Genomic DNA, 22,937 nt, shown 5'->3' with positions numbered 1-22,937 from the left:
CTAAATTTCCTGACCGTATTTACAATAGTGCGCTGCCTGTTCACGAGATCCTGTTGCGCCGCTTCCCTCTTCGCACGCCTCTCCAGCATATACCGCGCCATCGAATTGGCTATGGCGAACTCGACCAAGGCACAAAAGGTGAAGAACATACAGGCCGCCATCCAGATATCGATGGCCTTGAAATACGAGACTCTTGGGGTTGTGCCTTAAAAGGAAAATACAATACAAAATGAGCAAGTAGGATCATACACCTCTCCCCTTTCGAAATTCGAAGCCCGGTTGTTCAAAAACACGTTTTGTCACTAACGCTGACGTTAATTTAACATGGCGTTAAGTCTAAGATTAAGTCTAAGTCTTTTGATTTTACTTTTTTCTTTCTGAAATTTTACATTGTTTCTAATTCGTGCACGATCCCTTACTTAAAATGGACATTGTCTGTGTGGTCTGCGTAAGAACACACAGGACCCCGAGCGAGATCCGGGCAGGAACTGCGTGGACATCGAGCCAGAAGGACACCCAGGACAGACAGATGATGAGGACGCTGGAGATGTATACCGTGAAGATGTAATGCCCAATGAGACGTTCGAATTCGAAGGTGATTTCAAGACGAGCGAATTCTCCTGAAATCATCAAAGTACGTATTTGTGTTATGATATTTACGCTGTGGCTGCGGAGGTTCGATCATGGTCGCAAAAAGCAATGGCTACAGGATTTTGAGTTGTTCAAAGCAAAAGAAGTCTCAAAATTGAGGTTCAAGCATTGTTCCCAAGAGGGTCCATTGGTCCCGTGAACACCAGGAAAGGGAAGAACCGGGTGAAAAAGGCATTAAAAGATGACCTGTTTACCTGGTAAAACTTAGATTACAATTTTGCTATTGTACCAAGGTCAATGAAAGTCATCATCTCGTTTATGTTACCTCACGGAAGCGCTCTCCAAGCCTACATTCTAAACTTAAAACTGTTAGCAAGAACGAACAAGTGGTATATTTCGGCATACTCTGTTGCGAGAGCGAGAAAGCAAACTTATCTGTACCCATACATGCTTGTACGGTGTACTTTTTTTCGATACTGTTTACAAACAGATCTGGCCAAAGGTACTTGGCTAACCGCTTGTCACTAAAGTGTAATTATAGTGTGACCTATCCTTGGGATAAGCTATGTTATGCAACACCACTATCTTTTGGTAAATGTGATCTGGTGACATTCCTGAGTTCAACTATGGCCAGAACGATATGAAAAACACTTTACCAGTGGAGAGGTTCCTGACAGACACTTCAGATTTAAAGTCTGTCATCTTGAACTGAGCGATCTGGATATCCTTGCTTACATCGATACCTTTCCCCATCGTCTCGAAGAGGATATCGGAGGTGGTGTGGCCATCTGAAACAGAAATTAAGTCAGGAAGTGAAAAGAATAGTTGAGGTTAGTAAGTATGGGCAACCATGCAGACCACTCGGCGCGAAAATATCAGCATGCGAATTGTTTCAGTACATACAGTAGATACATGTATATTTAGTTGTGCTCGGCTCAAAAGTTATCAAACTGTAGAGATGATATTTTATTCCTACATGTATGCGACACTCTGTAAGAGGTTGTTACCAAGTGTCTTGGCATGACGGTATGTATGCGGCGGCTTAGACCAATACTTCGTCCCTTAGCGAATCGAATCTATTATACATGCTTCCCGAAATTTCCCCCTTGTCCGTCATTAAAGGCATTCAAGTGTGTTGGTCAACCATGACTATCTCCTTTGTCCCTCCACCATAAGGCCTAGTTTCCCCTTATGACATCACTATTTCGGACACTCAGCGCCCCACATCTGGAAAGGTGTATACTGTAACATGTAATGGGGTTATCGGAGAATTTGCATATTTTGTGCCCTTCCCCTGATTCTTATTGCTCCTGTCTCCTTCTTCTCTCAGGGCATTTGACGCATGGTCAATCGACGCGGGAAACCCAATCAGGTTAAAAAACATTTTCAGCAAACAGATTGTTTCTATGCGATATTTCTTTGAGATAGCACGTTGACATTATTCGCAGATTTACATACAAATGATAAGGCATTAGCCAACCGAACACTCGGTATCCGTTCAGGTAAGGTTCACATTTCGCACTGACCAGATCGCCTGCAAAATCCCTGGACTCAAAACAACTCGAGTGACACGAATGACGCACTTTGACTACTCAAAAATGCATGAACCATGTGAGGTATGATATACCAGGCACGAATATGACAGAGTCTACATTCAGCATGTTCAGTGATCAGTGGTGGTTTCAAGTGTCAGAAAATTATGCACAAGCGATTGTGGACTCAGAAAATCAATGGAGGACCGCTAACTATCAAGGCTAAATCTGACTTTCTATTGAGCAATTTCTGGCAGAATGTCCCTGGTTGAAACGTTGGGTCCTGTAGTTATAGACCCCACATACAACAAATGTGGGGTCTATATTGAGATTACTAGGAGAAGGTACTAGGCTTCTGCCTTCTTCCCAGGTTATATTATGGAGGTAGTCCAGCAAAACTGCTATTTCAACTGAAAAACTGTCACCCCTGTCCCATCAAACTAAACTCGATCTAGTGCACCTGGCAAAGATTTTTTCGAAATTCGGATTATTTTGATGACTTTGAAGCGTTTTTATGCGCCGATTTTCCGATTTGCTTTCAAATCTCCGGCACGATTCTGTCAATCACACGTATATTAGCATAAGCTCCGCCCCGTAATGGTGACGTCATATCCTGATGCATCATGGCGGCGGTATCTCTTTGCCGAAGTGGCGAGCTGTCGAGTATTTTGAGCAAAGAACGACGGTTGACATGGTTGAATGTGAAGGAATAAAATAAAGGAATAGCCTTAAATGCTTATCGATGATCCATCCTGCCCATCTGAAAAGGTTAGGGTGCTGTTTAAATGTTACTGAGCGTGTGATTTTGAGAAAGCGCGAGCGTGTTTGTCCGGAAATAGATCATCCGCGAAACGGAATAGACTTCATTCCTCCATACGTGTACTGTGTGGGCCCGTGGGGGCTATCAAATTTGCTGAGAAGCAAATTTCAAATTTCTAGTTTAGATTGATCTTGATAGCATATCATTTCAGGGTTGCCAAGATAATTTGGTATGCTACGCCGGCACTTTGTGGTCCAACCATCACTTTAAGTGAATAAGGATTAAATAGTGGTTTCTTTTTCACAAGAACCTGGCCACAGTCATCACTACCGCCAACAATCTTGAGGAACAAACACAAGGTTAAATATACATATGTACTATCCTTGCTTTCTTTAACATTGGGGTCGTATTACAAATTTAGAAAGGGTGCGACTATGGCCTGCATCGATTGTATACAAAACTACCGGTACATGTATAAACTCCTAAACTGATAAGGGCTTTGAGCTTCTAAAAAGGTTTTTCCGCCAACACAAAAGTACATGTATACACCCCTACAAGGCTTTTCCAGAGAAATGAAAAAAAACTCTTACAAAAGCCCCAAAACCATTTTTTTTCATTTTCCTGTAAAACAATGTTGGGGCCTGCATTACATCTGTGTCGGCCGAAAAACAATTACCGGTAAATATTTTTCCTAGCTCAAACACCATTACTTTTAGGGGGTGAACCATACCGTGCATCGCCATTTTGTGAAAGGCATTGACTATTTGGACCCGGCGGCGTTACCTTTGAGATACATTTTTATTACAACCGAAAACATTGTCGGCTTGATGGATAGGCCCATCCGTTTTACATGGATTTTAAATCTCGACAACCAAATTCGTACCTAAACTATCAGTTCCTCAATTATCTTTGTCGGGGACATCATGACATTCTTCATCATAATATGTTAACATAAATAGCATTCCGCCACGTTACTATTTATAGCTCACAAGGTCATTTGAATAAGATATTGATGACGTTTTAGTCAAGTGACAGTCGGACATCGACACTTATTGCTACGCATTTTGAGCTTATTTCAAAGTCAATTATCTTTTGAGCCTGCATTGTTTCATAGATTCAGAGAGAGAAATATTCAGAACAATTATGCAGCATTTCCAACACTCGGACATGTGCCAGATTGAATCTAACTGCCCCAGTTAGAAAGCCTGAATTCATTACGAAACCGCATGTTTGTCCGACGTTGCCTGTTATTCAGCGATGGGGAAATAGAGGGCAGCAGCTGCAGTGACCTCATTATCGCGGAATGCTATTGCAGGCTTCAAAAGCCCTGGATTTGGACATTGTTTAAACGATGAGAGTAGTCCAGTTCAAAGGAATTAGATCGGATTATCAATACATGTATTCCCAAAAGATAACAGATCACATCAGGAATTTTCTGTTCATAGGACTCGATCATAAATGATTACATTTTTCAAAAGGAAGCATTACTGAAATTCCTGTCCCAAACATTGATTTAATCCACACAAAACATGATTAGGCCTCTATCGTTTTCACTCTGTGACGAACAACGCCGCGGCTTTGTCCGTCTGTGATAACGATATAGCGTGCTGTAACCATGAAATACAGGTACATTACATGTGGCTGCTGTTTGAGCGCGTTTGCGCAGAATATACTGACCATAGCCCGAAACGTCTTGAAATCTTCAAGTGATAGTTGTAGCCGTATATACTAGTACATTGTGTACTATTAGCACATTCTGGACACTCATCAACAAGCACGCCGCCCGTAGACAATCATTAGTAACGCTATGCGATTGGACGTGACATCATTCCCTTATAGATATAGTTCTGATGAGCAGCACAGCATTGCAAATAGATATCAGATGAGAAAAACAAGATGTTTATAAAAGTCATTGGTCTAATAGCTCACGGCCCATGAATTCAGCGGACAAACCAACACATTTTATGCAAATCACAATACGTGTACCAGGCACAACTCTAGGTGTCAAATTTCGATAAAGAGAAGGTCGTCAATTTTGACATATTTATTTATTGTGTTGGATTACACTAATACTATGTTCACTTTTACAAGGTCAATGGCATAGTCGGCTACAAATCAACTTACCTTGAAAAGTGACAATTTAAAGAGAGTATTTACACCTGTCCAGTGAATGTACAACTGCAATACATTCTATATAATGGAACTACAGAATGAAAATACAATTTGGTGGCCAGTCAACGCTTTCCAAAGACCCTGCTCGAACAGTAGTTTGAACTCTCCAGGAAGACGCTTTTCAGCAAAGGATATCAAAAGAGTATTGATATAACGGTACATGTATTAGGTCATGCTTGACAAATTTGCCAATTCTCAGTAACAAACAGCCCTATTAGTCACGAACAGACCTATCAGCCATCAATGGAATTTTATTTGCAGTTCCTTGGTACAATTTGACCTCCGCTGTGACTCGGCACACAGGAGGGCATGTATACTGCTTTTACGCTACTCAGATTTGAATGAAGTTGGTGCTGTTATACTAAATGACCAATAACCGAGTGTTTAGTTCGTCGGGCCTCTCTGCCGCCAATGTCCTGTTTGTAAATCCAACATGTAGGCCTAGACGTATCACCAGGGAGGAGAATGGAATTGTCGATTCGGTAAAAACCTTATGTGCCAATCTAAACCAGAAAAAACATAAACTATTGAAGCTTTTACTTTCACCCTTTTGATCGCTTTTTTTCTATTCGTTCTCTGTGTATGATTCTTATTGCATATTTGTGTTGTCTGCTCCTCATTAGGAGGTTTTTTACAATAAATTATTATAAATTATTAATGCATGACAGTTTGAGCATTATCTCATCCTTATTATGAGACAATGATCAGCATGAAAATGTCATACACTTTCCCATTACAAGAAAGTTCCGTAAGCCTGCTCGTTAACTACACGCCACGGGCTTTCCAGAAGCAAACATTGGCTTGGATTCATTACCCAATTGTGGCATATACCAAATCCTTAACCGAATTTACTCAGCCAATTTAAATATTTTCGACGAGGTTCTAAACCCTTCACAGGAGGGCCCAAATTTGAAATTTAATCGACCTGAGCAGGCTTTAGTATGAATGTTAGAGACTCAAGCCTATGCACATATTGATAGCTAAACAGAAAACATGAAATGTGTTTAAATTGTCGTCAAAACATGCCCTACGGCACATGCCAAACGTACTACCATATGGTCTACTCGAAGATCGAATTTAAACGACTGTTAAGCTTACAAATATATTCCTAGTCTCCTACAAGCAGTTTGCAAGCGAGAGAAGCTTTTATTACTGGGACCTGGAGCAACCAAAGTTGGCTAGCCGAAATTATTAGCACTCATGGTCCACAATTTTGAAAGATGTTTATATACTGTGTTGATGAAAAATTGGAAAACAAACCCATTCAATGGATATGGTTGTAGACCTTACCTGACCTTGTCTCAAAGCATATAAAAGGGGCCATAATAGCATAACCTTATACCAGATTGACTATGTTCTGTCTGAGGCTTATCACTCAAGGAAAGTCATATTCATACGTTATGCAAGCGCAAATAAGTCATCTGTCTTTACTTTAATGCAGCTAAAGAGTTTAATTTTTGATACGAATCATCTTATGTGATATCAATAAAAATTTGAGCGGACTGCCGAAAATTAGTTTTTGATACGCAAACGACGACCCGGTCAGAGAAATCAAGGCATTAGTCAGTGATATTCATACAACTGGAGCCAAGTGCAACACCTGAAGTCCAATCACGCCCCGTTCTATTGTCTGCGTCGATCGGACAATGTTCCTCGTAGATGATGAATCGAGGGCCTCATAGAACAGAGCTCGGAATAAATTACCGGTAGGATGAACATTACATGGTCATCGTTGAAACATGGCCTGTCCGAAATGTCCACCACAAACGTGAGAGTGTTGTTTAGGTAGGTACACTGGCGTCATGTTAAGGATACTCGACATCTAATTTAAAGTTCCAAGATCCAATGGCACTTTTTAAGCCAAATTTAAGCCATATAAAGTTAGTCAGAAATGTTACACTTCAGTTATCGTCAAACATGATATCAACGAAATTGTTATCCTGCTTCTCCAAATAATTCTTAAGGACATCATACATGTACAGTATGTATGCATCAGGACACGCAATAAATGACATGAACCATTTGTTTGAAAACGAATTCTACGGAAAAATCTGACAAGCTTACAATATATCACACAAAATTTGTCTCTTTCCAGTCTTCGCCACCAGTACCTTTGACGCCTTCACACGTGTCATAAGACGACAGCACAAACATACATATTACTTTGAAGTAACGTAATATGTGTTTGCGACAAGCAAGTGGAATGCGAGTCAAATTCATATGTACCAAAGAATCCCTATGCATGTATGAAGACTTAGCAATATCAGATATGTTTAATGCTACATCTTTTGCCTGGCTTCCTGGCTACAGCAATCATTATTTTTGCCATGTATTTTAATTAATAAGCTGGTTCATCAAGAACGAATTGGATGGAGGAGGAAAAAGCAGAAGCCTTAAGCTGACGTCTTGACCTTCAATGTATTGACATTTCTAAGCTTCCAGACAACGCGCGTCAATAGTATGGGCGGAGGCTTAGGAGGCAAAACCGCTGGAAGTTCATGTAGTACGTATGGGCAGAGACATGTATTCATCCACGACCGGAAGTGTGGCACATAGAGCTTATCAAAATGTCAAGTTGTGGTAAATACATGGCTGGGATGGACCAAAGTGGAATTAATTCTCAATCTGTGGTTGATTCTTAATCTACAGAGTCAGGCCATCACAGAAATATGCTTTTTGATAATATATTTGAGAAAATGTGGTCTCACTGGTCAGTTTAGAACTTGTACTTTGACAGGGCCATATCAATGCGCCAGTGACGTTTTGATGGATATGGTGTACGGAAATCTCTTTTTCTCAGGTAATCGGTATTGGAATGTTTTTAAACTTTATTACGCTATTGGCAAATGGTTCTTCTTGACACATATAAAATTTTGTGCAGATTGATTGGTCCAATGTGTACTTTTTTTACCAAAACCTATGCACAACAATGTACACGTAATGTACACAGGTTTTAATAGAGGTCTCTGGCCGTATGTTGACGACGGACCGTCTTCATAAAAACACAGCCAATGCATTATGAGTACATTCTGTGTTCAATAGGATTCTCCTTTGGTCACTGACCAAGAAGCTCAAGTGAGTGGCCACCATTCTCTGTTTCCCACGTTACTGATATCAATTAATATTTGCTTATTGGTATATCGACGGATGGAGAGCACTTTTCCATGGTATATATAATTTCAATCAAACACACCTGGTTGTTGAACAACATGTGGATTGTAGACAAAGGACTTAAAATTGTCAAGTCGGCTTAAGTCTATTCGATACACTGTAGTGCACAACAAAATTGCAATGTGTATGGAGTATGTCTGAAACGGCAATGACTTGTGATTGCATCTACATGTATGATGGTTTTAATATGCATTTCTAAAACTTGCCACAAATATTTTCTTTCCTTTGAGTTTATTTCAAATCACGACATATCAAAATGGAGAAATCGGCGCCCTATTTGGAACGATGCTGTGTGAAGCTTGTCACTCTGATCTCCTACGGATACCTCGAAATATACCTACCTGCCAATGTACTGAAGAGGTCCAAAGACTTTAAAACAGTGCATGATTGCGAGGGTGGTTTTTTTGTATATCTTTATTCAGAAAAACTGATTTATCAATGATAACATATAAATCGTTACTTTATACATTTAATAGAAACCAAGATCTACATTCTTTTGAGGTGTTATTTTATCTCTCGTCTTGGGAGGATTGAGATTCCGGCCAAGTCATTACAGGCAACGGTTTTCACGAAAATCTTTCCATAAGCTGAGTGCCTGTTCCCGACATATAAGTTTAGAAGGCCCTCACACCAGTGTGGATTATATTTTGGAAATACAGTGTACATTTAATATCAGCCAATACTGAATTAAACCACATTAAGCAAGACCTATCAAAGCCATAAATCTCCTTTTAAATCAAGTAAATCACACAACTTTATGCTTTCTAAAATAGGACCTTCACTTACATCACAAAGATTAAAAGAAATTAAGTCAACAGAAATCCCATCAAGCAAACACAAAATCATTTTATTAAAGCATACCAGATAATATATTTTGTTATCCACTTTAAGCCAGGTTTATATTTCCATTTATTCGTAGTCAATTAAGCATTCCGTAAATGGGACGTATACTTGGTCATACTGTGATATCTCATTCATGATCCCAGCAAGTGCCTGGTCATTAGTTCCCAGTTTGTTGAGGCCATTATAAGTACTAAGCCGCATGAGAGACATTGCCGCTAGAAAGGCGTCGAGTGCAGACGGACGGCGAAGGTAGGTGGGAGTCTCGATTTTATAATAGCGTTGAAACGTGATGGAAATTTGCGTGGATGGCAATTCGTTTCTCTGTATTTGCCAAGATCTTCGAAATGATCAGCAGTGCGTCAGGAATTCTCTAAAACTAACTGTGGGGAAAGGAGAAAGTGATGTTGACCTACCCATCATTTCAGTCGAAGAATCGATATCTTTGAAACGTTCGAGGTGACATTATGTTCCCTGTACAGAGTACCTTTGGATTGAGAAATAATTGTCCGCGCGAGTTTGGTGTATTCACCGTGGAAAGGGGCGTCACAAGCACACCCTGCTATACATACAGGAAGAACAGTCCAATGGTTGCGGTCTTTGTTATCTAGGCTGAACTAGTACAGATTTTCGTGCCGCGGGTGTAGAGCCCTTATAAAAAAACTGGCCGACAGGTGAATTATTCCGCAAAACAAAGTATACCGGCAATGGACCTTTCTTCTTTGGTGTATAGCCCGGTTCGTTTGTACACATTGGTATCGTATCCTCGAGTCAATACGCGCACATCTGCAACTGCTTTCGAATCAGTCTTACAATGGTGGCGTCATCTTGGTATAATTATAGGCTGGGCCAATAGGCGTTTGATTTTAAGACGGTGCTGACGCTGAGGGTACATTCTTGGAGCAACAAACCGTCTTCATCTGTCATGAATGTTCTTGTCAGAGTCATTTATTTGTATACATCTTTAGAACATTTTTGTCATTTCTAGTCAGTGATCTAAAGGTTTCTTGGCTAAAATTGTCTTTTCATTTCTTTATCAGGCTAAAGTTCATACCTCAGTCAGACCCGTGACTTCAAAGTGGTTATAAAATGTTTATTACTATTTGCCGTAAGGCTCTTTCAATAATACCTCAACAGGCCCACAAAATGAAAATCATTCACAAAAGTTCCCATTGAATGATTATTATTTGATATTTAGGTTCCCGACCTTTGAAGTGCATAAGACTTGACATACCACATTCACGGTAGCAGGAAGACATGGGTGACATCATGAACGAGTGGTGACATTGTTTCTTTCATACCACGACATGGCTTCATGAAGGGGAATTCAACTCAAAAGACCAATAGGCCTTCAACTCTGTGCACTTAAGTGAAAGATTGAAGGTTCATGCAAGTGTTACGGGGAGGTGTTGATATTGATGCTGTCTGAGCTAAAGAATGGGTCTATTTTCCCCTGTTGAGCGTCTTTTTATAGTTTTCCTCTTCACGCCAAAATATAGTCGAGAAGAAGACGATGTAACGACACTCAGCGAACCAACCAAACCTGGCAAGAAAGTGTTCTCGTCTGATGTGATATCTCTGATATGACGCTGATTATAATCAAGCCTATTTTTCTCCCAAGAGAAAATATCCGTTTTAAGTTTACATTTCATTTCATTTAACTCGAGGCAAACTGGGTTTTTGTTGGTTTTAGCCTTCGTATACATTTGTACAATGTCATTGTAACAAAAGCATTTGCTATTTACTGGGAATAAACAGCATAATCCAGCCGAAGGCCTCTTGGGCAATGATCCAGGTAGATAGAAAAAGTGTATCGATTTAACCCTGATCCGGAACGAAGTTGACCACATGGAATACAACTTTCACCGAGTCACCACCCTCTATGGTATAATTAATCATTCTCAAATGGCCAAAGAGTGACCTTGGAAATATTAGCAACATAATGTATAAACAACAACACTGATGACTATCATTTCTATTTTTTCCAAGCAATATTACAGATAGCACGATATCATGCTTTTATTTCATCTTATTTTTCTCTCAAATCTTGCTCTCAACTCACTTACTATTTCCCATTGTTTCAGAAAATTGCCAGTTTCAACATGAGTTCATTTCTCGTCCCGACCTGTAAGATCTGCGAACGAGTACTCGACGATGACGAGAGCTTCAGCGTCTGCGTCCAACAGCACGTGACTTGCAACCGGTGCGGGACTGCTTCCACTGTTGGACCCGAAGGACCAATCAAAATCTCCGCCAACGACTGCCGGGTTTGTCACAGAAAGATCATCGATCCGGCAGGCGAGGTATCCGGATTCCCGCCAAAAATCCAAAAGGCGTTCCTCCTGCAGAAATTAATCAGTGACGTGTTTTCTGTTTGTGAAGTCAAAGCCCACGCGCGGAAGTGTATAGCTAAGTTCTTCTGCTCTGACTGCACTGTTTACTGCTGTGAGGAGTGTATTCCTCTGCACATCCGGGACAGTTCTGAATCTCCCAAGCATACGATATGTAGCTTGGAGAAAAAAGTGTATAAGAAGGAGAGTCCAGGATGTACAGAATGCAAGGACGGGGATGCCAAGTGCTATTGCGAGAACCAGACTTGTAATGCACTTCTTTGTGGAAGGTGCTTGAAGTTACATGACGGACATGACGTCATACCTATAGGAATGGCGTCGTCTGCGATGACTGCCTTTTTGGAACAAAGTGGAAAACATGTAAGGGACTCGTACGACAACATTGGATTTGAAACGGATGGGTTAGATATCGAAAGGAGGGCAAGGATATCGGAGTATGAACTGCTCGAGGACAAGATTAGAGAATGGGCGGCGAGTCTTCGAGCGAAGGTTGATCGTGATGAGCAGGCATTGTTGGAAGAGGTCGGATCCAAGATGGAGGCTACGGAGGAGAAGTACGAGTGGCTAAATGGACGTATGGTAGAGGATGCCACAGCTCTGGCTTATTTTGAAATGATCCATGACAAACTAGAGCAGTGCAGGAACTCTGAGGATAAGCTCATCGATATGTTTACGTTCGTCCGCGCAAATGAGCAAATCGTGAACGGAGGGTGTGCGTCCGTTTCCAAAAACGGCAGCGGGAGTATTCATTGCGAGAAGTTCGAGTTCAAGTTCAATGAGGAGGTAGAGACAGTGTTGACGGCCATGGGTCAAGAAAGTAACTTGATTGGCCAAGTCAAATCATGTGGGCAGCCGCGCTTAGTGACGTCATTGAGCAGTCGATGCGACTCGGACAAGCATTCGCAAAGACTTAGTGGGATTACCCTTCTGCCCAATCAGAGGCGAGTAGCTGTGATGGATTCTGGGAACAGAAAAATCAAACTTGTATCCGGTAAAGAGTCTGTGGTGGCCTTCAACGCAGATGTTGAAGACAACGATCAAGAGGATGGGGAAATCCAAAATGGCTTCCAAAATGGAAGACATGGAAACGGAAGTGGTAATGGCAATGGCAAATTGGACATCATTTATGACGAGAGAAAAAATACCGTGATTATGAACAGAAAATCAAGAGGTCAAATCATCGAGCTGACATTAGAGGGTAAACTATTCAGGGTTCTGAGAAAAATAGAAGACGCTGTATCGCTGTGCATTTGTAAAAACAATCTTCTCGTCGGGCGCGAGATTTCAGCAGACGAGACCACAGAGGGTGCCATTGACACATTTGACAGAATTACGTGGACATTCTTGGAAAGTAAACATATGCCTTTTGTGCCACACACACTGAAAGCAACATTTGGCGGGAATATCGTATCGTCAGACATGCGCAATGGCAGTGTTTATATTCTGACGCAAGAGTTACAAATCATGGCATGTATTCAAGGGGCAGTCGACGGAGTGCGCATGAGCAAGCCGACGGGTTTGTGCGTCACGAACAGAAATCATATTCTTGTTTCAGATTCGGCGAATAACCGCATTCTTGAGTACTCGTCTGGGGGGAAGTATCTAAGGACGCTACTGAAGGACGTCGATGGGTTGCGGAAACCCACTAACCTCACTTGTGATGAGAAGGGAAATCTATTTGTTTTAGACGCCGCGAACATTGTCAAAGTATTTTCCCACGTTTGAAATCTGAAGTTTGCCAATGGATTAAGTTTCTACTAGGTAGAATTGCGGAATATTACGGACTAATACTTCGGGTAGAATCAAAGCTGTCGAGGTGAAAGCGGTGATAATATTGTAAATGTTTATATCCTCGCATTAGGGGCCGTTTCAGAGGTTTGCCAAAAGCTGTTCTAACCTACTCAAAATATCTCATCCCATTTGTTTGTGTAACCTTTTTACTTCGTACACGTGTGTATGCATGTACATGTATCTGCATGCATGGTTCATATCAGCAGGCCTATGTCATTAATTTCTGATACAAAATATGATGAAAATAAAAAAACGTCTACTTACAACTTTCAACCAGAAGTTTGCAAGTTTGCTTGTCCAGAGGAAAATACGTGAGATTCATCGGGCAGGCGAAAGGCACTGTAATTCTGAAAAAAAAGATGGAACGATTGATTTAAAGATACCCCCAAGTGATCAGCCATACTGTCTTAATTTAAAGTTAGGGTTTACAGTCTGATATCACCTACGGCCAAGAATGATTTGTTCTGCGTTCTCATCCAAAAATAGGTCATAAGATGTCTCAATTTATTGAATGAACACCCAGCCAAGAACATATACGTCGTGGAACACTCGCATCGTGGGGTAAAAACCATTTGATACATGTACCTTTGGCTGTAGAAAACGTCTCCGTCTGGTGAGACTCGAAAGAATCGATTAGGAACAGTTATCGTTCCTCTCGCCTCCCCTTCCCCATTTACGAAATACGGATCGGGTAGCCATATAAGATTTGCCAGCTCGTAGTCCGTGACCACCTCCGTGGTGTGGCCGACTTTTAGACGCCGGTCGTGCCATCGCATCCGAAAGAAAACGCTCATGGTGACCATCTGAAAGACAGAAACGACTTAACACCAATTGCAGAAGAAGAAATGAATATTGTGTAAACCTATCATGGCCTTCCGTGAGCTCTTACTCGGGAACTACAGGCTGTTGTTACAATGTCAATGTATATTTATCGTTATCTGATTTATTGTCAATGGTAAACTAGACATTTTCAGAGAATCTAATAGGCTTCTGCACGGTTACCAAACCATAAATTTCAGTACACTGAACAAACTTCATCCCTGATGTGTTCAGAGTACGGGTGCCCCTGCAAATCATCTGGACTAAGTTCAACACGGAAGGGTGGGCGGGCAGTGTGTTTATCGTAACTTTTAAATACCACGGGGAGCTGTTGCTTTGCCTTTCAAAAATGTCTTTGTTTTAAAAAAGAAGTAAATTTCGGAACCTGGTAAATACCATCCCGGTCCACCTTTTCAAACAGTCTTTTCAATGCGCCTAAGAGTCCTCGAGTAATTCTTATGAGTTGATATGGTTGATTGATTGATTGATTAATTGAACAACATATACGTCAAAAATGTACACAGAAGCATGCAGATGCACACTTGATACAGGTTGTCCCAGAAATGGATGCAAGGTCAACAACTATTCGTCGGTAAACTAGAAAAGTAATACGTGTAATTTCGAAGCAAAGTCAGTGGCTTTGGTCTGAACCACTGTTCGCCTCGACTTTAAACTTACTGTGTCAATCTTGGTCCATTTAGAATACACTTACAGGGTCACCGAAAAAAATGTTAACATTATTGATAATTACTGAGGTTTCAGGGTCAGATCTTGTGCTCATTATCTCCAGTGGATGCAGGCATTTCACACAAAGTGTTAAGCCTCAAACGGTGCGCTCAAACAGTCTTTGTGGTAGGCAATTTCAAAATCAATGGGCAGACCAGATCTGGATCTAGATCTGAATCCTAAGTAATTATGAAAAATATCAACATTTCTATGGGTTGCATATTTAGGGTCACCCTGTACGTTACCAAATGCACCAAATATATTCGTGGGTGATCATGAGTGCAATATGATAGGCCGCAACAAATATTTATATCATAAATAACTCTAGTATCAATGCAACTTGGTTACAAGCCAAGCCTTGTAATTGGACTAGGCCTCTTATGTCGGCAATAACAGATCACTAGAGGCGTTCGGGAGTTTGCAAATGCGTGAAGCAGCTGGTTTTAGTCAAAAATTGTTCATTTGAAAAGCACTTCAAAGGTCGTTTTAAATTGCACTTATATCTCATATAATAACAACTTCACACATCCACTATGAAAGCTTTTAACTTTTCGGGATGGGCGTATAACCCGTATATTAATCATTTAAACCGACCGCGATTTGAAGTGGACAGGCCATTTAAATTGTCAGTTTTGTATAAATAAGTTGATTTTCTTTTTTGTTACTTCGATAATGAAGTATTAAATACGTGTTATGTTTCATCGGCTTTGGATATGTGATATTAGAGAAACGTATTAACAAAGGTATGAGAATTCAAACAAGAATAAAAAGGTTGGGCCTCTCTGCCGACCCTGGACCCCCTATGGTCAAAGATGCTATCGGGGCATTTGCTGCTAGATATAAATACATGTATATACATGTACATGTACATGTATATCACTGATAATTCTTGAATCTCTGGAACATTGAGGGATGCAAAGAAGGCTCGTTTTGGAGCAAAATTGTAACTACATCTACATTTATACTAAAAAAGGGTTTTCAACTGACCATGGATTACAAAATGGTGAAAAAAGACTCGGTGACCAAGTTACCCAGGCCAATCACCCGCTGAAGTTTCTAGCCACTTTGGCTTCGAAACGACTTTGCTATGCGTACAGTTACCTAAGGTTTTATCTATCATAGCTGGTCGATTTGTCAACAACACGCTTCCCGGAAGGACCTACATTTGAAATATGTATGTAATTGGTCCTCAGTCCATGAACTGAAGTGGCTGACTGCATGTATTCACACTTGAAGGGTCTCATTGATGGCGACATGGTCATTTAAAGGACTTTGGACTATATGCATCACAATGCCACGCCCTGTTAAAAGGTTTTTGGGCATTTAACAAACTTCTAAGGGTTTTTCAGCAAACACAAAAGTGCAACCCAAGTAGAGGCTTTCAGAAAAATGAAAAATCCAAAGGGTCTTGGAGCCTCTAAAAACCTCATTTCCTGAAAAACCTCCACGGGGCGAGTATTAGTGTTGGCTGTAAACTCTAAAAGGTTTTTCAGAAACCCAAAAACCTTTATTTTTAAGAGTGCACCTGCGATTCATACGCCAAGTTCCTAAAACACCGTGGTTGCAGTGTGCCACTGTTTACATATATAATGCACTGTGCCGCATTTCGGTGGCAGCATGCAGTTATGGTTAGAAGCACTAGGTTGGTACAAAACATGAAAGCTTAGTAGGCCAAGTAGTCAAAGTGTCAAAATCACATTTTCATGTTTTGTTTGAGATGTTTAGAGTAGAAATTGATACCTCTGTCCGTATTGGTTAAAACTTATCCCGGAAAATTTGGCAAGTTTCGCAACCCACACGAAGAGCTACGGACGACGAAGTACGGAGTATGTAAGTGAACTTTATTGACGACTTTTTTCGAAAGACATTATCTCGAGCGATCAAGATAATATCTCGAGCGCTTGAGATAATAAGTCCATCGATCGAGATACAGTATTTCCTGAAAAAAACATTTTCATGTTGAAAACAAAAAGGAAGTGACTATTTGGCAAGCCCGGCTTCCAAAACAGCGACTTTTTTTTGTCCTGAATGGAGAGCCGAACTCATTAATATTTATAAATGCCCAAGGGCTCATTGATATTCATAAGTTAGTAACACTGTAACCTCGTAACCAGTGTAACACATGAGCAGAAATCCCAATGTAAAATGACACGAGAATCCCTGGGGACGAGGTTGCTGACACCGGGGCCATTCGGTTATCTGAGACCGTGTGCATCTGTCAGTATTTTCAGATTATGCACAAAAGGGTTTTCAGATTATGCACAAAACTTCAATGATCGAACGTACGCACTCGGCAATCGAGTGCCATTGCCGTCATTTCGCTTCAGAGGAATTTGGTTACTCTAAAGGAAAAACCGCAGTAACAGACCATTTTCAGATCAATACGCCATTATGCATATTCATGAGTAGGCGTGGTTTATTCATCGGCTTGCCAAACAGGAAAGAAATTTTGCCCTGGTTGGCAAGCCCAAACAGGGTGGCTTTTTAGTGCTGTTTGGCAAGCGGCTCTCCAAACAGGACAAAAAAGATGCCTGTTCGGCGAGCGGCTTGCCAAATAGACCCGGCCAAACAAAAATCATGTGATGTCCTTTCCCAGCCACCGTACACGACAGACCTTCGTCGTTCGTACCTTTTCGTTAATAGGGTTGCAAAACCTGCCTTTTATCTCACCAAACATCGCTCGGAGCTGTCACTTCACCCACAATAGGGCTCTGGTCTACATTATTAGCTCAACCCTCGCGGTGTTTCAGCGAGACAACAAATACCTACAGTGCGGTATCAAATCCTTAAATCATACTTCACGGGACACGTTCGATAATAGCTATGCATAGTATAAGTACGTGAGTGGCCTGGGAATCGCCAAAGTCCACCAAATAAACTGCGCATTTATTTATTTTTATGGTTCTTCTTGGGTTTGGAGAACCCGGTGAACGCAGCTTGCACGGCCATACGACTCCACGTTGTACACTCAACGTCGTCGGGTCTCTTGTTTCAACAGGCGAACGTTTTTCCGACTGACATCTTTAGTACACAACATTTTCTTATCTGATGCAGGAATCTTCTCTTTCAACTGGGTCCATGCATGCACACGCCATGCACTAAGGCTTACTTACCAGGGGGAACAGAGAGCGAGGAGTATTGTACTACGGCATAGCACACGTGTACATGAATTCACTCACCTGCTGTTTTCCTGAAGCCTGAAAACAGTTTGTGTCATTTAAATTATCTGAAACGCTTCAAGATCTGTTCATGAGCGTCTCTTGGGGTAGGTCGAGTTATGGGGTCAGCCTCCTCTGTTGAGTTTAACACGATCACGCCAAGAAACATCAAATGCTGACCCCATAAGTCGGCCATTTTGTTTCCCTGAAACAGATCGAGCTCCACCACAATCAGGGCTTATCAGGAAAGAGGCGAATTTACTCCATGTTACGATTTTTGCAAACTTCCAATTTCATGTTCTTGTGTTATATATCTATGTTTCTCCTCAAAAGTAAAGAAAATGGCATCCAAGAAAGAATGCTGGGTCCGTATCCAATTCCTTACCTTTTTGAGAGCGACTCGCAAAATGGTCGTTCTTGCGCTACCACCGGCACGCGCGACGTGGTCATTTTTTGACGATGGCACAATCAGGACTTATTGACCTACCTTGAACATGGGACAGAGGCTTAACATTGACAGAGGATATCAAGAAATGACCTTCGCGACAGATAACAGAAATCGAGCAGCCATTATAGGAAAGCTTTCAACTAAGAAATTTGAATTGAGTGCTTTTAGGGAAGAAAATGTGACGATAGACCCTGCATTCTATCTGGGACACCCTATTGAGCCAAAGCGTTATTAAATAGAACCTGTCAACAAATGAATAAATGCTGAAAGATTCTGTTAAAAAGAAGTAACGTAAAAATAAAAATAACTTAAAAACAGACTGGATGCTGACAAAATTAGAAGTGCATGATATTAGAAAATTATTCAGCGTCTGTGCACGCACACTAGGCTATATTTTTCATCATCAAAACCTCAACCATTATAGAATTCTGCCACAGCGGTTGATATTTTGATCTAAAGCGGGTGAATATAAAAGTTATGCAGATTTAGTACAGCGGAGTGGTAAGAAAAAAGCTACCAAGCGATCCATCAGTGGCTATACAAAACACGTGATTTGAAAGTATCTTATTTGATCGGAAAAAGCACACGGGTGATAAAGCCACATTCAACTAAAAGAAAACTTGTCACAAAACGGCGTGATTCAAAAAGATATTTCATTCAAAACTATGTATGAAAGACTATGTTTTCCCACCCTGTTGCATCAAATGAAGACACCCCGCCACATTATTTAAACGCCCCATCCAACGCATTTTGATCAGCAAGGTTTTGCAACCCTGGCCACATTACAGGGGGTATAGACCACGACGAGGTTTAGGTTGCACCCAGCGAGGAAAAAAGTTATTATTGTTAACTCCTAGTACCTACATAAAGTCCTAAATTTGGATGCCAACAATATGTTATGTGTCGATTCCTCACAAAGATGGCAAACTTCCTGTGTAACTAATCGACCTCAAAGCTATTTGCTAGCCGAGTCTTTACTCAGTTGCCAGTAACCACGCAGTTTTTTTTATATTTGTTGCACTACTATATACTGCTATACATGGAAACCATAACCGCGAGCTACGTGTTCGAAATCTCCGTACGATAGATGTAAATTGCACTAACTTACCATTTGCATTTCATTAATCTCGCCGACACTCTGAACAAATAAATCCATCTTCAAAACCACTGGATTACCTGTGGACAATGTGAGAAGGAGACTATTGTATAAAGAGAAGTTTAGTTCATAATAATGGCATTCAAAATTTTGAAAGGGACGATTTGCTGCACAGCCTCAAACGGACCTCCTCCTACACAACGGACTTCTTGATACAGGTGCGTGCACCTGATGTTTCCGAACCCGTAGAAGGTAGATGTATTCCAAACGACAGAACATGGCTGGCCTAATAAATTGATGACTGCTGGGCCTCTTTCGAACGCATGGTCATCTACTCACCGCTTCCAACAGTCGGAGGTATCCTTCTATCATATTTGGAATCATTGAGATTGTGGTAAAATATCTCTATATCCGTCTTCGGTCGAGTGCTGTTGGACCTAAAAGAAAACAGTTCAAAACCAAACAGGATTTTAAACTTTTTGTAACCGTGGCAAAGAAATGCCGGATATTTTGTTTTATGTATGTGTGTACACTGACGTAGTGCATTGGATTTAAACATCCTCTGCTCTGTACGGTTTAATTGTTGACCAATCTGGGTGAAATGTTTAGGTTACTAATTGTTCGTGTCCGTCTACGCATCCGCCCCAGAGCTCCAAAACGTTGCGGACAGAACATTGAGAAATTGACTAATAGATAAGGTATTTTGATTCAATAAACTACTCTCATATCCTATTTTATCGCATTACCACCAACAACATCAATAAAGCATCGCCTGGTGGAAGGATTTGAATAGTTATCGAGTAACTTTCACGTGTTCTGATGTGATAACACGCCTGATAGATAGGATCAATGGAAGCATTCGATATGTTTACCAGTATGATGAAGGTTCCCTAAAAGCCCTATGGATTTTTACACATGTTACGGGGCAAATGCACTTAGATATTGATATTTCGCTGAAAAATCGTTAGAACTCAAATTTGACACACCCAACATAGACAGATTCAATACGGACCTTGAACGGACTTGAGATACTACGTGTAGAATGTCTGTGGAGGATGACCGCATATTCATGCATTGGAATTGATCCCTCAATTTGACAGTCAAATCAAAATTAACCCATTCAAATGAAATTCGGTCTTAAAGAGCTAATTTTAGTTATTGATAGGTCTATTAATCATCTGTCAAGACAGTAGACTGTTCCTCAAGCTAGGTACGCACTTTTTCTCCCTCCAATCAATTACTTATAATTATGCTAGTAGATAAATGCGCTTAAAATGGACAAACTGAACAAGATAATGTCTATACTGTACCGACTATAGGCACGATTTACCCATGGACATTATAATAAGCATCAAAATCACCGTCAGAACACAGCGCGAACGAAAAAAACCAGCTGACTTAAGTAAGACGTCTGGCTAACATCTGCAGTAACATAATCGAATTTACCTGACAAATATACGATAAGTTTATCGGTGTAGTGAACATAAATCTTTAGGGTTTGTTATCCAAGCGTTCCACATCAGGGGAAGAGAAGGCCGAGCTTTTGATATGTTCCAAAATATCCGAGAAACTATCAATTAGAAAAACATGATGTTGCTCCGAGCGTATTCCTTTTGTCATCGTGATCCAAGCTCACTTAAAAAAAGTCTGAGAACTCAAGAGAGTATTTTGCCGAAGCAACGCATTTTTGGAATCCGTACAAGTGCAACCGTCGAGTTGCTTATCCCTTTGCGAGTTGACCATGTTATTGCCTTGGCGGAAAGATCTAACGCATCACTGATATCTGCATTTCAATGTATTCATCCTGGCTTTGTACTCAGCAGAGGCGACCATTACTATTGAGGAGAATTCGGTACAAAGAGAGTCTTTCAAATGATTATTTGAAAGACTCTGGTACAAACCAATTTCAAACTGATTTATTTTTTTATTTTTTCCCCGATAGGCCAATGGGCCTGGCCGAATATCGATTTCTCCTGATGCTGCCAGTTTGGGGCATGTCATATGGAGATGACCAGCTTCCTATTGCTACATGTAGCTGTCGCATTTCCACTTGCTGTTCGGTTCGTGAATTTCAAACCTGCAACTTTCGACAAGCAGGGGTACTTTTCAGGGGTGGTGCATTGAAAATGGGACCAGTGGCGAGTTTCAGAGTCGCTCCAGACGTCTACTCCAGGTGTCGGGATGGATAGTGCTGCTATGCTATTGACCTTTCTTCTGATACGGGCCGGACGTACTGTGCCATTCGCGAGTCGACTGGTGGCCAAATGAATAAAAAAATCGGAAGAGAGTAAACATTAGCTCATTTCGTCTAGAATCTCAGGACCTTCTCACTTGCAGGAAATATAGATTGAAAACATTTGGACGTCGAGCATTCGCCACTTTAGCACCTCAACTGTGGAACTCTCTTTCCCCCACCCTGAGAGCTACATCGGATGTCTCAACCTTTCGCAAAGAACTCAAGACACTTCTTTTCAATAGAGCTCACCAGCGCCGGTGAACATTTGTTTCAAGTGATACAGGCGCTTTACAAATAACAATTTATTATTATTATTTTTAATTTTCTTTCGAATGCACTTGGCCTCGAGTCGATACAACCGATAGCAAGCGAGTTATGGGTAAAAATAAACATTACCCCGTGAACTTGTGGTATGCCAGGAGTGCCCAAGGGGTTGATGGATAGTCTCTTGTATACACTGTCCTCTAACTGCCTTTCTCCTATCTCTCAGACTGATTTATAGCACTATCTAAACTGTTCAGCAAAGGCAACACCAAGGATTAAGTGATATGTCAACATCAATGTGAGCACTCTCATTATCACACTAAGACGTCATTTCACTAACAGCAATATACATGTATATTAATATCAATCAATGCCGCTACTGGGAACCATTCGCTATGATAACCATGATACAGGCCACACAGCCCGTCACAGCACGCCGATTACTGAATATTAATCACCTTCAGAGGATAGGATCAGTAACGGAAATTGGTTTCTATCGAATTTCTTTTTCGGCACAAATCGAATGTACAATCGCATTTCGAATCATGCGCCGTGTAAAAAAAGACGACTCGGAGATAAATCGCAGAACGCGTGATTTCTTGTCAAATCGCATTCTGTGAAAATTTACCCTTAGGGAGGCTTTCATTCCTTCGACATCATGATCCGGAGCTCGTACAATAGGATAGTCGTTCGTGTCGGCGTTTCGGGGGGGGGGTCACCAAAATGGTAGGCAGCGAAACAATATCATTCTGAACTATTTCAGGATGCGATGTTGTCATTGGTGCAAATGAATTGTAGTCAAGGTTGATTATCTACATGTCTGATTAGAATTGGAACATGTCATCGAGAAAAAAGACAATCGATAAAATGCACTTTTAATTGGTTTTAGCGGGTTCGAAATAATGCAACCCAATATGACTTTAATTGACAATTATTTGCCTTTTGTATGTTTTCAAAAATAGGCCACATCGGAAAAATTTAA

The 22,937-nt window shown here is 40.9% G+C and overlaps 2 protein-coding genes across 5 annotated transcripts in view; one reads left to right on the top strand and one right to left on the bottom strand.

Annotated features, from left to right (window-relative positions):
- LOC135493876 (glycine receptor subunit alpha-2-like) overlaps positions 1-22,937 on the bottom strand; it is a 28,376-nt gene that overhangs the window by 1,447 nt on the left and 3,992 nt on the right. Inside the window, exons 2-9 of one of the 3 annotated variants that reach the window (XM_064781511.1) lie at positions 19,795-19,892; positions 19,468-19,535; positions 17,933-17,950; positions 13,794-14,011; positions 13,473-13,555; positions 1,248-1,379; positions 420-620; positions 15-205 (exon numbers count right to left, since the gene is read on the bottom strand). In XM_064781511.1, the coding sequence (XP_064637581.1) occupies positions 15-205; positions 420-620; positions 1,248-1,379; positions 13,473-13,555; positions 13,794-14,011; positions 17,933-17,950; positions 19,468-19,535; positions 19,795-19,892 (1,009 nt within the window). The remainder of the gene's footprint in view (positions 1-14; positions 206-419; positions 621-1,247; positions 1,380-13,472; positions 13,556-13,793; positions 14,012-17,932; positions 17,951-19,467; positions 19,536-19,794; positions 19,893-22,937) is intronic. The other 2 variants (XM_064781512.1, XM_064781514.1) reach the window with 2 other exon arrangements.
- Positions 2,104-13,447, top strand: LOC135493875 (uncharacterized). 2 transcript variants are annotated; one of them, XM_064781509.1, is made up of 2 exons: positions 2,104-2,207; positions 11,151-13,447. In XM_064781509.1, the coding sequence occupies exons 1-2, from the start codon at positions 2,166-2,168 to the stop codon at positions 13,140-13,142; spliced, it is 2,034 nt and encodes a 677-aa protein (XP_064637579.1). In that variant the 5' UTR covers positions 2,104-2,165; the 3' UTR covers positions 13,143-13,447. The 2 variants fall into 2 exon arrangements, with proteins under 2 accessions (XP_064637579.1, XP_064637580.1); XM_064781510.1 differs by lacking the exon at positions 2,104-2,207 and adding an exon at positions 9,224-9,318.

This window comes from Lineus longissimus, chromosome 9, assembly GCF_910592395.1.
Source record: "Lineus longissimus chromosome 9, tnLinLong1.2, whole genome shotgun sequence".
NCBI classification, from domain to species: domain Eukaryota; kingdom Metazoa; phylum Nemertea; class Pilidiophora; order Heteronemertea; family Lineidae; genus Lineus; species Lineus longissimus.
This window is presented reverse-complemented; position numbering and strand designations above follow the sequence as displayed.

What these genes read in the sequence shown, in the direction of transcription:
- LOC135493875 (XM_064781509.1), top strand. Translation starts at nt 2,166, where the DNA reads ATGACGCACTTTGACTACTCAAAAATGCATGAACCATGTGAG. An exon ending in AAATGCATGAACCATGTGAG is followed by an intron (nt 2,208 to 11,150) that starts GTATGATATACC and finishes CCATTGTTTCAG; the next exon opens with AAAATTGCCAGTTTCAACAT.